At 56.7% G+C, this 16284-nt stretch overlaps 1 protein-coding gene across 3 annotated transcripts; it reads left to right on the top strand.

The window, feature by feature from the left end:
- Positions 1 to 392: 392 nt before the first annotated feature.
- Positions 393 to 15690, top strand: KCTD15 (potassium channel tetramerization domain containing 15). Of its 3 annotated transcripts, none has more exons than XM_028530274.2 (7): positions 393 to 550; positions 2101 to 2199; positions 3593 to 3685; positions 4320 to 4495; positions 8855 to 8999; positions 11320 to 11625; positions 12776 to 15690. In XM_028530274.2, the coding sequence occupies exons 3-7, from the start codon at positions 3620 to 3622 to the stop codon at positions 12932 to 12934; spliced, it is 852 nt and encodes a 283-aa protein (XP_028386075.1). In that variant the 5' UTR covers positions 393 to 550; positions 2101 to 2199; positions 3593 to 3619; the 3' UTR covers positions 12935 to 15690. The 3 variants fall into 3 exon arrangements, with proteins under 3 accessions (XP_028386075.1, XP_035869092.1, XP_035869094.1); XM_036013199.1 differs by having other exon boundaries at positions 396 to 550; positions 2104 to 2199; XM_036013201.1 differs by lacking the exon at positions 2101 to 2199 and having other exon boundaries at positions 396 to 550.
- Positions 15691 to 16284: the final 594 nt, after the last annotated feature.

Raw genomic sequence — 16284 nt, 5'->3', positions numbered from 1 at the left:
ACTCTAATCCTCTGCCCCGCGGCGCAGCCAAGCCCGGAGCCAGGAGTCGCCGCGCGCTCCCGCTCGCGCTCGCCGCGCTGGGTGATTTGGAGCCGAATCGTTGCCCTTTGCGTCCGGGTTCGGCCGCCACGGGGCGCGGGCCACGGGCTCCGGCGGGGGGCTGGTTTCCTCGCCAGCAATCCGGGAAGGCCGCTGGAGAGAGAGGAGGGAGGAGAGGAGGTGGGAGCGGCGGGAGGGCAGCCGGAGAGCGGCGCGAAGAGGAGGAGGTGGCAGCGGCGGCGGCGGCCGCGAGGAGGGGAGGAGGCGAAGGGAGGGCGGGGAAGGGAGGCCCCGGCGCGCCGCGCCGCGAGGGGCCGCGCGAAGCGGGGGCCGGGGCGGGAGGGGTGGGTGGGGGGGAGGGTTGGGGGCGAGAGAGAAAGTAACTCCAGGACGAGACCGGAGCGACCCGCGGAGCGAGCACAGCCGGCGAGGCTGCACCAGGCTCCGGAGACCGGCGGCTGCGGGGGGCGGGGGCTGTGCCCGAGCCCGATCCCCCCGCTCCTGCTCCGAGGTAAGCTCTGCGCAGGCGGCCACCGCTTAGCGCCGCGCGGCCCTGTCCCCGAAGTGGCTGCGATACCGAGAAAGTCTCCCGGCTGGGGTTCGGACCTGAGCGGGGGAGGCTGCTTTGTCCGGGTGCCGGGCGGCAGGGGCAACCAGCACAAAGGCCTGGCGCAGGAGGGGGAATTGCCCACGTGAGCTGGTCCTGGCTTGGGGTAGACCCTCCCCACGCGGGCGGGCTCGGTGCTTCCTGCTGCGCGGGGTGGGAGGGGGGGCGGGTTCAGGCCCCAGACTGGAGCCTAAGTGCAGGGCCGGCGAGTTTCTGGGGTCAGAACTGGGCTCACGCAGTTGGGGCTTCGGGGGCGATCGGGGTCCGGCATGGCGCTCAAATCAGAGAGAGAAAAAGTCTCTAACGGGACAGATGTACGTCCTCTGACGCCCACCCTGCTGCATGTGCCAAACGGGACAGGAGGGGTTGGCGCGCTCCTGGTCGTCCCAGGTGCGCCGAGGTTTGGGGCTCCCGATCCCGCAGCGCCGATGCGCGATCGCCGCCCCCGGGTCCCTGCTGCCCGCCGGTACTCACTGCTTGGACCGCGCGCACGGGACACACAGTCCCAAACATCTCTCCTGCCGTAGCCGAAGCGCCTTTAGGTCTTCCCTCGACCCCCCACCCCGACTGCAGAAAGATACGCCTCAAGTTTTCACTCCGTCTCTCCAATGTGCATGAAGGAATTTAACTGCATCGAATAACAGCATTAGTTTCCATTTTTTTTAATCCCGCCAACAATAAACTTTAAGGACAAAAGCGCTTTTACGTCCTTAATTAGGCAAGCTTCCCATCTGTGGTCTCTATCTGCTTCTTGATTTAACTTTGCCCTCCGCCCGAAGCGCACACCCCTCCCCACCCCCCCAGGCTCTTCGGGTTCCGCGGCCACCCCGGCCCCGCGGCGCCGCCCGCCTCGGCCCGGCCCGCTCCAGGCGCCCTGAAGTTCACAGCGGCCGGCAGGGCTGGCGCGCACCAGGTGGCCCGCGGACCTCGCTTCCGGCCTAACCCCGGGGCTATTCTGCAGGCCCCTGGCAGTTTCGCCCGGGGCTGGCACCCGGGGTGCAGAGCTGAAGAGAGCTCGAGAGGCGCCTTCTGTTTACCTTTTATGGTTAAAATAACAGCTTAGCAAAGAAGCGACTTCACGAAGAAGCGATTTAGTGAAATCGTCTCAAGCTGCCGCAGCTCAGCCAGTTTAATCACCCCCAGAGAGCTGAACAACTGCGAGCACAATGGGACACAAAATCATTTTGTGTGTAAATGAGCGTGGCATTCTGCTCGCTTCCCTCTGCTCCGGCGGGCGGGGCTTGGCAGTGGCGGGCGGGCGCGGGTCCCGGAGCTCCCGCCGCAGCTCTGAGAAGCGGGTCAATACCCAGCCGGTTAGGAAACCCGCGGGCCCTGCAACAGGCTGTTTGGCCGATCCTCGGGTGGACCGTGGTGCCAGGCTGGGTCGTGGGTTTGACGCTGGTGTTCGTGGAATGAACTTGTGTCTCTTACTGCACCCCCTTTTGTGGCCTCAGCAGTGGTCTCGGGGAAAGGGTCGTTGTCCAGCACGGATGCGTTGGTCGCAGAGAGCACTGGAGGTTCTGGTCAAGGCGTAAAGCCTGGGGCTTCCAACGGTGAGTTTCCGGTTTGCGGTGAGCATCAGGTTGTGCTTGCTAAGGAAAAGAGGCTGGAAGAGAGCGAGCTTGAGCAGCTTGCTGCTGGGTCCTTGGTGTTAAGGGTCACTTTAGAATAGTGCCCTGGTGGCGACAGGGGAAACACTGCAGTTTGGTTTGACAGAATTTCCATCAGAATGCCTTCCAGCAGTTGATCGTCAGTGTGGCGGTCCTTCTGACTCCTCACCCGGCAGAGCCTCCCACCACCACCTAACCACCTATTCTTGAGATCTGTTTTGATTTCTCAGAACTTCTTGAGATAAGTGACCTGCTTTTAAAAAAGCCAACTGGTACTCAGGAACGTCAAAAGCAGCAGACCCTGAGCAGCCCCCAGTGAGGGTTTAAATTAAACATCTGTCGCTAATAGCACCCCCACCCAGTTTCGTGTCAGGGGCCTTTCCCGGACACTGAGGACAGAACAAATCTTAGGGGAGTAACCTTACTTCAGCATGCATGATTTGATGCTTATTGAACCTTGGTCCGTGTTTCAAAATTGGATGTTAAATTTCAAGGCACAAAGTCAACCCTTAAGGAAAATCGCTCCCTCGAGGCTTAAACCTGTGAGAGACAAGACTTGGTTAGGCTTATGGAAGCCAGTGAGGAGGGTGGTACTCACTGGGCATGTCCCCTCGACTGCCTATGAGATTGGAAAGGGCTGCATAGTCCTGCTCTTACGTAGGGCCTATAGAGTGCCCTGGGGTGGCTTCTAAAGACCGAGGAGCCATCTATTTTCAGGTGGCTGTGGAGCAGAGGGAAGGTGCTGAGCGACTGGGGAGGAGCAGGAGATAGGGTTCATGTGCTAAGCCGCTGTGGGTTCCCTTCTGGCCAGCTCTCTGATGCCTCGGGGGTGTGATCCCAAGGGGGCTGGGATAGTGAGGCACAGACAAGACCATTCTGGGGGTCTAAGAGGTCCTGGGCTCCCCAGCCCATTTAGGATGGGGGATCCTCCATGCACCGTCGTCCCCACGGTTCTCTGTTGGTGCAAGAGGAGACACGCTTGGTAACATGGCTCTAAACCCAAAATACCAGGAAAATCAGATTTGTTCTGAAATATTTTCGGCAATTATGGTGAGCATATGTTTCAGTATTGTCATTAGCTAAATTAGCAGACATGGAGCTGCCCAGAAAACGTGTGTGTGTGTGTGTGTAAGTAATTTACTGTGGCCCGGATGCATGCTTTGGGGTATGGGGACAGGATGGTGGTGGGTGGAATCGAGAATGCTGTGTAGTAGTAGGCATGGGGTCTACGACAGCATGTGCAGAGAGGACGATGTTAAGTGTCTCACCCCAGGGGAGACACGGCGCCCGTGACTGCTGAGGAGTAAGCCCTCTGGTTTGTCGGTGCTTCCCGCAGATACTCTGGGCAGCGATGGAAGCCTAGATGCCTCACCGCAAGGAGCGGCCGAGCGGGTCCTCGCTTCACGCCCAAGGCAGCGCCGGCACTGAGGTGAGTGCCAGAGGACGGGCTGGTCAGCGCCAGTGGCCGCCTCTTTACCCTCTTTATGAATGCCTGCTCGCTGCTGTGCTGGCCGCCCTTCCTCGCAGCTGCGGCATTCAGGAGATGGCTGTTGACTTCCTGTACGATTATGTATTTTTTTGAAGCAAAAATGCTCTTAATTTGATGTGAAATTTACTACATGTATAAAACCCATCGCCTTAGGTGCTGAAGAAGTCACTAATTTAGAGGTGTCTCGTTACTGAGACAAACTTGCAAAAACCCCTGAATCCCAATTCACAAATTGGTGATTCGTTTGTCAGGGGATATTTCACATCTAACACATAAGCCTGCGACCTTTAATTAGAATTTTGCAGTTTGTTTTATTCCCCTGGAGGCTGACACCTTGAAATTTTTTTTTCTTGATTTCTTATTGCTAATAAGCATCTTTCTTTTTCCCTCTGGTACTTTGAAGAGAATGATGCAAATACACTTAATTATAGTGGTGGCCACAATTTGTCAGCTGAATATGTGATCAGGCACGGGCACAAGTGATCTGATTAGATCTGTGATCACATTGGCAATAAAGGGAGTACACAGCTCCGTGGTGAAGAAACTCTCGTTTCCACCTCGTTTCCATCTCCAGGAGGGAGGAAGCATGTCCCGGTTGTCTCTCACCCGGTCGCCTGTGTCTCCCCTGGCCGCCCAGGGGATCCCACTGCCAGCCCAGCTCACCAAGTCCAATGCGCCTGTGCACATCGATGTGGGTGGCCACATGTACACCAGCAGCTTGGCCACGCTCACCAAGTACCCCGACTCCAGGTAAGAGCCGAGCCCCTTGTAGTGATAGGCATGAGGTGGTGACTGGCAGCATCTGCAGCCTGCTGCCAGTGGGGCCCGTCCCCTGTGCCAACAAACATGCAGGGCTTTGCAGGCCCACCCGGGAACTAGGGTTTGGGAGGCCGAGTCTCCCTGTTGAAGGCTGCTCTGCACAGGGACTTGTGATCCTGGCTGCAATGGTAGTGCCAGGTGGAGCTTCTGACCCACCCGCAGAAGCCACTTATTCGGAGCCAGTCCCACCTGAAGCTAGCCAGCAGCTGGCTGGGGAATCTGACATGCCTTCAGGCTCCTCTCGAGTGGGACTCAGGCCTGGCCTTTCACGGGATCCTTTGTGAGCAATGCTGTGTGCTTCCTGGGGTCCTGTTCCAATTCTAACCCTTGAGAAATCACATGCAGGGAGGGAGGAGGGGAAGCTACAGTTTGCCATCTTTGTCGGTTTGGACAAAGCCTGGACCTTGAGGGCTAGCAGCAGTCTCCCTGGGGTGTATGTGGGGAATGCAGTGACTGCTCGCGAGAAGCATAAGCCTCCCACTTCATCAGCACGTAGTGTCTCGGAGTAGGGCCCTGCCAACCTGACATCTCACACTCTGCAGAGCTCCCTGGCCCCCTGCCTTGTGGGCCTATCTGTGGGAGATGCTAGGTGCTGCTGACTCCTGCTCTTGCCTCTGGGGCATTTGCCTCCCAGGGCAGACCCGGTTTCCCATTGGCATGGCAGCAGGGCTGACCCATGCTGGGGTGGGTCTCCATGAGCCTGTCTCAGAGATGACGTGGCATACTGCCTGCTGAGCCCACCACTTCTTGTGCCTGGTATGTGAGGCAGCCACTGCTGGGCGCTGAGCAGCCGGAGGGCTAATGCTGTGGGTATCACCCATTTTTATACATGTAAAATAGCAAGAGGAGTTCATGAATCCCCCTGACACTGAGGGATCCTCTCTGGAAAGCTTTCTTGTCAGGCTGCCTGGTCGTCAGCGTGGTTGCTCAGAGCACAAGGGGTCCCTAGTGTGCAGAGGTGGCTGTAGGTGCAGCAGGGGCTAAGGTGGAACCCGCCATGGAGCGGCGCTGCTCACTTGAGGAGGAAACATTGAGATGGACACAGTGTCCAGTCCGAATCTGGGGGTTCTGGGGAGCAGATGGCAACTGAAGCTTCATTTTCTTGGCCCCACAGAGGCTGGGCCTGGGGCACTTGTGAACTTGGGTCTTGGGGGTGGAGGGGAGGCCGCAGCACTGTTGGCCCGTGCACTGGCTTGCAGAGCCGCCTAGGATAGGAGATGTTCAGCTTATTTAATTTCAACTTTTCCCTCTGTGGCAATCCCAGGTTGTTTGAGATAGATCACCCCTTCATCGATTGACGATAATTATGAGTGAAATTTATAAAACCCTTGCCCACAGCTTCTCTGAAGAGAGTTTCCTGAAATCAGACACTTAACCTTCTGGAATAATCACAGCCCAGGCCCACAGGGAATGGCCTCCTCATTCCTGTGTCCAGGCTGCTACTCGGGAACAGTGAGGGTAGGGGCTGTCCTCCCCAAACCCACAGTGCAGCTTGTCCTGGCCCGTGGTCCTGCTCTGTGGCAGGCTGGGCACTCTGATGGGAGCTGAGGCCCCTGCGGTCCCTTGTCTGCAGGATGAGACCAGACTGGGTGGCAGTTAGCAATCTTTTCTGAGGCTGGGGCTCCAGAAGAATCTGCTGTTCTGCATGGATGGCTTTTGGCTCATAGGGGGCCTGCTGCTTTGGCCTGGAGCTGTGGCCTAGAGGCCAAGGGATGGCGTGACATGTAGGACAGCCAGGGCACAGGGTGTCAAGCCAGGCCTGAAAAGTGGGCTGGGCAGCTGTGCTGGCAAAGTCCCCTCCAATCTCTCTTGTTCCTCTTTGAGCAAATCATTAAAATGAAAAAGAACTATTTGTCACCAATTCTGGAAACCAAGATCAATCCTCTGCCCAGTCTCACTCTGTGAGTCACTTGGAAATAGAGTTAAAAGTGCTGAGGCCCTGGGGATTTCTGTGTAGAAGTGCTGAAGTCCCTGCTGGACACTGGTGAGAGACCAGGGGCTCATGCCCCCAGGCCCTTGGGCCTCTGTGCCCACAGAACTGTGCCTGGGCTTCTGGATTGTGGCTGGTGGGGGTGGCTCTGACACCAGGAACAGTTGCCACCACTGGCTGGCCCAGGAACAGCTGTCAGTCATTGCCCAACAGCTGCCTGGGGCTGAGGCTGGATAGCTGCTGCCACTGTGGCTTTACTCTTGCGTCCCTCTGGCTGTGGAGAGTGACACGTTGGGATGTCCAGGAGCTTCAGAACCAATAAAACCTTCCACTGAGACACTGAGGAAATTGGAACCAATGCTTTAAAAAAGAGAAAACACGAACAATCCTTGTCAGCCGTGGTCAGAACTGGCCAGCCTATACCTTGGAGGACTTCTAAATTTGGCACCCAAGCCCTGGGGCCTCCCTCAGAGGATGGCCTGGGGCAGGAGCTGACTCTTAAGGCCGCGTGCACATCTGGTGCTGCTTTGCAGAGACTGACCTACTCTTCCCTCAACCTGCTCACATTCTTAGTAGCCTCAGACCCCAAGGGCACGAAAAGCCTTCATCCTGTGAAGAGACACTGAAGCGTGGAAAGATCTAGAACCAACTAGTCCTGAAATAAAGCAGATTGAGCACCTTCTAGTCGTGGACCAATAAATAGCCTAGAACCCCATCAGCCCCAGGGTGGGCCCAGAGTCCTGTAGGTTCCCATCCTGACACCACAGGGATATGCAATGCAGCTGGGATGTTGCTGGCTGCTCAGCAAGGAAGGTTAGGGAAAGTTCCACACAGAGGGTTCGGCTGAGGACTGGCTGGTGTACCTGTGGATGCAGCTTTTCCTTCTGCCTGCTGATGCCATGTGGGACCCCCAGCTGTCCCATGGCGGCTGCCCATGGCACCTGGCAGCCATGCTCAGTCTCAGCTGTCTCCAAGGCTGCTGGGTGGCCCTCAGTCTGCTGAGGCCAGGTCTTGGGGGCTTTGACAGTTGGAACAGGCTGCAGGGCCCACAAGGCTTCCCAGTAGGGCTGTGTCGCCCAGTACTATTGTCACCAGGCCTGGCGGGGGCGCCAGTTGAGAGGGCTCCGTGGCGTCGGAGTCCTGAGATGAGTTGTGTCTGGGTGACCGCAGCACTGGTTCCACAGGCTCGGGCCTCTCCACACCTCACCGCAGGCTCTGACCTGTGTGTGCCTGTCCATGAGGCAATGTTACCCTTTTATTATACAGCCCCATTGGGACAGGAGCTGGGCCATGTCCCCAGACTGAGCATAGGTCACCACATGGCTACTCTGCACCTGGGCAGACCCTTGTGGCCAGTGCCTGAGTGTGCCAAGCCACTGGAGTGGAGGGCTGTGTAGATGGGAGGCCCTGAAAAAGGCTTTGGGGCTCTAACCTCTCAGCTTCAGCCTAGGCCGTGTGCCCCGGCACAACCGCAGGGCAGGGCAGGGCAGAGCCTGGCCTGGAATGGATGAGGACTGGGCTGCTGGGGCTCTGAGGCCCGCTTCCTCCTCCCTGGAGTGGGTGGGGCCAGACCCCAGGTGCCCCCTGAGACCTCCTGAGTGTCTGTCAGAACCACTGCCTACACTGTTTCTGTGTGCAGACACATGGGTGCTTACACTGGTGTGTGCACTGTAGTGTGCACGCACGTGTGCAGAACCTCCTGCCTGCCTCGGATCTCCCTTAGGGCTCCCTGAGTGAGTGGCTATTGGTGGCTTACCTATAAGTTTGTCACATGTATGTAGCTACATCCCTGGTTGGCTTATGGTGGCTGGTGTGTCCTTTGCCTGGATGTGTCTGGGCCTGTGATTTGCATGTTGTGCGGGCAGGCGCTGTGGGACCTTGTGCCTGTTGCTCAGGTGTGTCATGTCTGATGCTCACCCCTGTGAGTTGGTGAAGTGGGTATGTGGGACCCAAGACTGTCTTGGCTGGTTTACGTGTGTTCATTGGGTGTGTGGCTATGGACTGCAGTGTTTCATAGTTGGGGGTTTTCTGGGTGGGTCTCCCTAACCAGGTTTTGGGGGGCGGGGGTGGTGAGGAGGCTGTGTCCGAGTCCTGCTGTAGTTCTCGGGCCTGTGATGTGTGTCAGCAGGCAGGTATGTACAGCTGGGTGTGCTCTCTGGCTGTGGCTTGTGAGTGTAAGTGGAGTGTGTGGCATGTGGTGCTGGCTGCGTCCGTGGCCTGTCTGACTGTGGCCTGGCTGCCTCTGGTGTCCACAGACATCCATCAGTTTGAGTCACTCCAGCAGGGCGGGCCCTAAGGAGTGGGGCTGGGGCAGGTGGCCTGACCCTTCCGTCAGACATCCCACCCTCTGTCTCTCCCAGAATAAGCCGCCTCTTCAATGGCACCGAGCCCATCGTCCTGGACAGCCTGAAGCAACACTATTTCATTGACCGGGATGGAGAGATTTTCCGCTACGTCTTGAGCTTCCTGCGGACATCCAAACTGCTGCTCCCGGATGACTTCAAGGTAAGCCCGTGGCCGCCCTGTGCTGCCTGTGCAGTGCCATTGCACGGGGGACGCTGAGGCTTCATAAGTGGACCCACAGTTGTCATGGCAACCATATAAGTTAAGCGATGAAGCCAAGAGCTAAATTAGTTTTTCTAAGCTAATTTTTTCTCACACTTTTAGCCCATTGATCAGGGCGTGACAACAAAGTAAGCAGTGGCAGCTGCCCTTCCCCGGCTCCAGCCCCATGTCTGTCATGTTCGAGGACTGTTAGGTGCTACCGTTACAGGAGTTAGAGGTCCCTAGATCTATTCCCTGTTAGACATTTGCTGGGGGAACCTAGACCCAATCCAGACACCCTTTAAACAAAGCTGACCGCAGTTCTTGGGGTAAGACTGTCCAATTCCTGAGAGCCCTGTCTTGGTGCTGGGTCCCTTTGTGGCCTCAGGGACCCTGGAGGGCCAGGGCCGGGGTGCCCTGGCTCACAGCAGCAAGGGTCCTTCCCTCCTTTCTTCTGGCACCCAGAGGACCAGTGGCCCTGGGGCTATTTTGTCCTCCATTCGACTTGGTTATTGGGTCCTAACAAGCGAACTCAGGCTGAAAATGCAGTGAAATGAGGCAGATGAGAGGGTCCTGGTTTCACAGCACTTACAGTCTGGTGGGAAGACAGATGTTGAACAGAAAATACTTGACTTCCACAGGGGCACACACTTCAGAGAAGGGGCCAGGGAGGATGTTTCTCTGGGAGGGGAAGGAGCATGGAGGGCAGACCGGTGTAAGGGCCTTGGTGAGGAGGCAGTGTGGGTGAGGCTCAGTACCTTTCTGACCTGGACAGAGGGTGTTCACCTGGGGCTGTGTGGACTGGGAGGGTAGCAGGGAGGCTGCTGGTTGATGTCGGGACCTTGGTAGCTGGCTGAGCGTTTGACATTTGACCCTGAGTACGGTGGAATGGTCAAGAGTAGCGGTGACTAAGGGAACGACGAGCAGATTTGCAGATGGATTGCCCTGGCTATTGTGTGGCGAAGGATGTGGGGAGGGTGGGAGCTGAGGCGATCGGGAGGCCAGGAGAGGGTTTTTGAAGGCTTCAGACCAGGGTGTAGGCAGGAGGGGAAGAGGGAGCAAAGTGGCAGGTCAGATTTATATTTACGAAAAGGACACAAAAGGCCACGGTGGGTGTTGGTGGGTGTCAGGGGCCCTCGAGGTGCTTCCTGCCTATGGCTTCTGTCTGAGTGGATCCGTGGAAGGCCAGGGGTGGAACGGGCTGGGGGGTGGAATTGCTGGTGGGCCATTGGGTGCAGACACTCACACATTGGCTGTGAGGAATGCTGCAGGGTTGTTTGGTGTGAAGATATCCCTCAAGAACCCGATGGGAACAGAAGCTCAGGATGGAGCCCCGAGGACCCCCTGGGAAGGCACAGAATGGGTCCCCGACAGGCCTCCCCCAGGCTTCCAAAGGCTGGGGGCAAGAGACCGGAGAGTAGGCCCTGCTTTGGGTTGAGCTTCCTTGCCTCTCCCGCAGGGGTCCTCAGGTTCACCAGCTGACCTTGAGCTGAGCCCCACTGAGTGGCGTGAGTCATGAGTATGCAGGGCTGGGGCAGGTGTGGGTGAGCACTTGCTGAGGGACAGTTGGTGTGAGCCTGTCCATCCCAGGAGAGGGCTGCCTGCCCACTGAGAGGTGGGCTCCTCGCCCCAGGTCCCTCCTCGCACAGCCTGCTAGGGAGGGCAGGGGCCAGCTGGGCACCGGGCAGACCTTGTTGTCCTTTCAAATCCTTGCCCCCTTCTCTGAGCTGGGTGTCTACATCCATTTTATAGAAGAGAAAACAGGCTCAGAGAAGCTCAGTTACTGATGATCAGAGGCTTCAAAGCTGGCAGATGAAGATGCCGACAATCCAGCCTAGGCAGGTCTGTTTTGCCTTCCTGCTGGGCTGTGTGCTTTTTCAGGGTAGGTGAGCTTCTCCTCCCTGGGATCTGAGAAGGAAGCAGGTCCCCAGGCATAGAGAGTGCCTCAGGCCCCTAGCCTCCTGGTCTTTCCAGAGATTTCTGTATACTTCGGGGATGAAGCTTCCCCGAGTGCTTGGGGCCAGATGGAAGAGCCCAGGGCATCTGGCACAGATGCACACCAGCTGCTGCCCATAGGTCAAGGCTAGACTTCGTGTGCTTGCACATGCTCACTTGAGCCTCATTTTCTCCACCTGTATGATGGGCACAATCATCCCAGTTCACAGAGTGCCCTGGGGTGGGGTGGGGGGTCACGGTTCTATAGAATGGTAAGAGGAGATGCCCCTGGAGTTGGAAAGGGCAGCCCACCACATACCACCTCCCCGTCTGTGTGTTCCTGCAGGACTTCAGCCTGTTGTACGAGGAGGCGCGCTACTACCAGCTGCAGCCCATGGTTCGAGAGCTGGAGCGCTGGCAGCAGGAGCAGGAGCAGCGGCGCCGCAGCAGGGCCTGTGACTGCCTGGTGGTGCGGGTCACACCGGACCTGGGTGAGCGCATCGCGCTCAGCGGCGAGAAGGCCCTCATCGAGGAGGTCTTCCCGGAGACTGGGGATGTCATGTGCAACTCGGTCAATGCGGGCTGGAACCAGGACCCTACACATGTCATCCGCTTCCCGCTCAACGGCTACTGCCGGCTCAACTCGGTGCAGGTGAGGGCTGGTCCCCCCCACCCGCCTCACCCCTGCCTCCCAAAGCCCTCCGGCAGCAGAGAGAGGTGGAGGCGGGCCGGTCCCTGAAATGGCACAGCCCTCCGTGCCGTCTCGCAGAAAAGGCAACAATGTGTGGATGCATAATTTATGTCCTGCTCATAATTAAATGATGGCGCCTGGGGGATGGACTTAAAAAAATTGATCTGTACTCTTTGTTTTTTCCAAAAGGATGTTCTCTAAAAATTGTCCAGAGTACTTTCAACAAAGTGTGCCTCCTTTGACACCCAGAGCCTGAGTTGGGGTTCAGATCACATGCAGGCAACAGGAGCGGCAGGTCAGAGGCTGGGCGTGGAAGTTGCCCAGAGCCCTCCCTCGCCCTGCCGGCCCAGCCACGGCACCCAGGCAGCTACCCCGAGCGTTTCTGTGCTGGCTTTCCTGAGATGTGACTAAGAGTTGGGAAGCCCAAGATGGAGTGGGGCCTGTTTTCCACTAGCTCTTCTAGACACAAGAGTACACGCCTGCTTCAGGCTTGGGGCAGAGTGGACTTTGGGGGAAAGCCCCCCCACCCCATGCATACATCCCACAGGCTGGGCAGGACACAAGCGTCAGACACAGTGACTACACAAAACCCTCACAGAGGTACAAAGCCACATGGACTCAGAGGACGCCCCCTCCTCTCCACCCCAGTTCCCTTGAGCTGATGAGCCTTCAGGCCTCAAACCATCTGGGATTCGAAACTCAGGGAGGCAGGTGGCTGCCCAGAGGCCAGGGATAGGGTGTCTATTGTTAGGACAGGTCTCAGTGAGGAGAGGGCCCTGAGGCCTCGTCTGAAAAGATGGTTGCTTACCCTCTGGAGAAGAGACAAGGGATCCAAAGGCACGCTCTCTCTCCCTAAGTCAAGGCTATGGATCCCCAGGGGCAGCAGCATAGGGACCCCACTTAGGCTTGGTCACACGAGTGGCCCCAGAGCCCGGCTGCTTCCGTCCTGCCTGTGTTTGTCCAGCTGGTGGTTCTGCGGGGACTACTCTTTCTGAGACTTGAGATGTCAACAGGAGAAGGTAGCTTGCCCAGGCTGGGGCCCCCCTGCCTGCCAGGCCCAGCCTGGCAGACTTGCAGCTGGCATTGCTGACCCCTGTTTCTTCCCTGGCAGGTCCTGGAGAGGCTGTTCCAGAGGGGTTTCAGTGTGGCTGCATCCTGTGGGGGTGGCGTGGACTCCTCCCAGTTCAGCGAGTACGTGCTCTGCCGGGAGGAGCGGCGACTGCAGCCCACCCCCACCTCTGTCCGGATAAAGCAGGAGCCCCTGGACTAGGCCCAGCCTCAGTACCCACCTGAGGCCCCGTGACCCTGGGGGTGGCCCAGGGACGTGGAAATAGCGCTGGGGAGTTCTGCCTGCACCTGCTTAGCAGTCTTCGTGAGACTGAGGGTGGGGCTGCAGGGTCCGAGGCCGCCTGGGGAGCCCCAGGGCCCCAGGTGTCATGCAACAGAATGTGGGGTGCTGCGGGCATGCTTACCGAAGGACTGTTGATGTGACCCAAAGATGCATCGGTGGGAGTTCTGCCACCAGTGCCCTGGGACCCCTGGGCTCCCCAGCTTGGTGCAGCATCCTCCAAGGCCCTGGGGCTGGCCACAGTGGTGTCAGCGCAGGCCCCCCAGCCCACTGCAGAGGAGCACTTCATCCTTCTCCACATGTGGCGGGTGCCAATGGGTCTTCTTGCATCAGAGATGGCTTATTTTTCTACAGTATTTAAAACAGAAGTAACTGACTGCACAAGCCAGAGAGACCAACAAGGACCAACACTTCTTTATCTGGTGCTCCGTTCTCAGTCAGACATGCAGCATGCCCATCCACATGGTGGAAGAGCTGCCAGGCCCTCCGGCCCGCCTGCCCACGGAGTGGGGCTTGGAGACCTCTGGTCCCTGCTCTGGGGACATGAAGGGGGGGGGTGCTGTCCAGTGCTGTAGGAACTGAAGCAAGGCCCCCAGGGAACTGGGCTGCTGGCAGGAGGGTTGTTTGGGTGTGGGGGACAGATCGCTGTGGAACCACCGAACACCCTCACCTTTGCTGCTGCCTGGGGTGCAGGCCACACTTGGTGGGTCACCTGACTTACCAGTGCTCAGGGGCTTCTGGTCCGGTTTGTGTGTCCTCACACCTGGGCTTCTCCAGGAGTCTCTTCCCAACTGGACCAGCCACAGGGCCACATGGCATCCTTACCTCAGGAATGGGTCCCATGGTGAAGGAGCCCACCTGTCAGCAGTGTCTCCTGGGTCCCCACCTCAGGAAGCTGTCCCCAGCTCTGATTTTTCCACACTAATATGCACACTGAATTTTAATGAAATTTATACTGCTAGCCTGCCGGTAAGACCTGGACATAGGCATACCTGGATTCCAACGAGGACTGGCCCCGAGGGGTCCTCATAGACCAGCTTCCTCTTAGATGACAGGCACAAAGATGGACACCCCAGCTTTGTCACCCTTGACTGAGCTGGCTCTTCCCAGGTGGAGAAACCGCAGACAACTGCTTGGTGGATGAGGCGTACAGCCAGCACTGCACTGCGTACAATGCCTGTAGATTGTATATGACTCCTTTAATATTGTAAAGATGCTGATGTACAATTGTGGTGTTTGTGTAAACACATTACGTTCCTAGTTCATGCCATAAACTGCTATAAAGCAAAAGACCGAGGCTGTGTCCTGTGCAGAAGCGGCATTGGATTCCGAGTTGGATGTTGTGCCTAGGGCATTGTGGAAGGGAGTCCTGCCTCTGTCCCTTCAGATCAAGGATGAACTAGCAGTGCTAACTGGGGGAGGGGCAAGGTCCCAAGCTGGCTGTTACTGCATTTGGGTGTTTCTTCACTGCTGGGACCTGTGCCCCGTGGGCAGGACAGGTTCTGAAATCTCATTCACAGCTCCTAACATGCCAGTGGGGAGGCAGGCTGGTGTCCAGGGGCTTTTGAACCCAGTCTTAGGTGTTTGAGATTTTCCCTCTCTCTGGCTTTTGGTTGAGGTTGACACCCTCTTAGGGCCCCACAGAGCAGTAGAAAGTGACAGTCCACCGGCCAGACCAGCCAGGGGACGAGCAGGCCCTGGCGTGAGAAGGGTGGTTTACCTGAGCACAACACCAACCCACGGTGTGTTTGTTCCCAAGAGAAAGAGTCTGAAGTTACTGACAGAGGCCTCCAATTTAAATGAGCCCTTTTGTACTTTTCCCCAAAGCCTTTACGTTGTAACCCATGAGGACCCTTGTACGTGCCGGGTTCAGGCCACTGGCCTCAATCTGCCTGGAGGACGAGAGCACAGCCACTTCCTGTCTGGGGTTGCAAAGCGCACGCCAACCCACTGCACAATCTAATTTGCTGGACTAACTTGCTAGCCTTCTCCTTTGCTTAGCAACACACTTCCAGTTGGCACATCTGCATTTTGGCATCTGAGGTTCACATCTGAGAGGAGGAGAAAGTGTTTATTAGGAAGTCTTGTGAAAACAGCTCATTGCAGTGTTATGTTCATGGATTTCTTTGGTACGATAGCCAGCATGGTTAGCGACTGGTGGGGATGCCCTAACATTTGAAGCAAACTCGATTTTTGAGTAAACCATAGATAGTGCTTTAAAAAAAACTACCTTACTGAATTTATTTCTTTACTAAGTAAAATCAGGAAGTACCACTTCACATGCACTGGGGAATTTCTGAATTTGTAGAGAAATACTTTGCTCCCACAATAATGCTAAAATTCTAATATGCATAATACCCTAAACAATAAGTAAGTACCAAGGGTTAATTCCTTTAAAACGTTTATACTTTATATACTTCCTGGAATGAATATATTGTAAGCTTTAGATCAAATGCCAGCAGTATAAATGTTAAATTCTCTCTGTAAACCTCAAAATAATTATTTTTGATTATAAGCAACTGGACAGAGGGCTGTTCCAATGCGTCCCATTCCCGCCGGCCCTCCGTCAGTGCAGGAGAGGCCTGGGCAGGCCAGCAGTGGTGGCCTCTGCAACTCCAGATCACATGGGGCTCAAAGCCAGGTCACAGCACTAATAATATCTTTTAAAAAGTGTTTTTTTTAAACCTACCACTTGACTGTGTTCCTTAGGATAAATAAAGGCTATTTTATAAATTATATACTCAGATCTAGCGCTTTGTTCTGATCCCCGGAGGCAGCCACGGGAAGGTACTGTGGCGTGGACGATTCGGGAGCCACCTCTCCTCACACTTGGGGCTTGGCTTGGCCACTGAAGAGGACCCGGGGCAGCTCAGCCCTCAGTACTGAGCCTTCCCGATCTGAGGAGCTGCTGTGAAGGGTGGGACTCTAAGCAGCAGGGTCCTAGCATGTACCCTGCTGGGAGTGGGGACGCGGTGCAGGCACAGACTTCCAGGCCACCTTCCTCTCTCCTGAACCCCAACCTGGATTCCTGTGTTTGGGGTGTATTGGGCCTTTTGCTAAGGGCAGCTTCCTACCAGGAGCAAGGCGAGCAGTGGTGTGCTGTTAGAAGCATCAGAGATTTCCAAAGTGACCTCAATGGACCACAACCCCCATGAGGTCTGAGGGTCAGAAAGAAGAGCTGACCAGGGGCCCCTGCTTCAGTCCCTGCCCTCCTGTCTCTGCAAGTTCAGGGGCGTTTCTCCATGAGCTTCCAGCAGAAGGGAGAGCACACA

This window comes from Phyllostomus discolor, chromosome 12 (genome assembly GCF_004126475.2).
Source record: "Phyllostomus discolor isolate MPI-MPIP mPhyDis1 chromosome 12, mPhyDis1.pri.v3, whole genome shotgun sequence".
NCBI classification, from domain to species: Eukaryota; Metazoa; Chordata; class Mammalia; order Chiroptera; family Phyllostomidae; genus Phyllostomus; species Phyllostomus discolor.
Note: the sequence above shows the minus strand (reverse complement) of the source record. Positions and strands in the feature narration are given on the sequence as shown.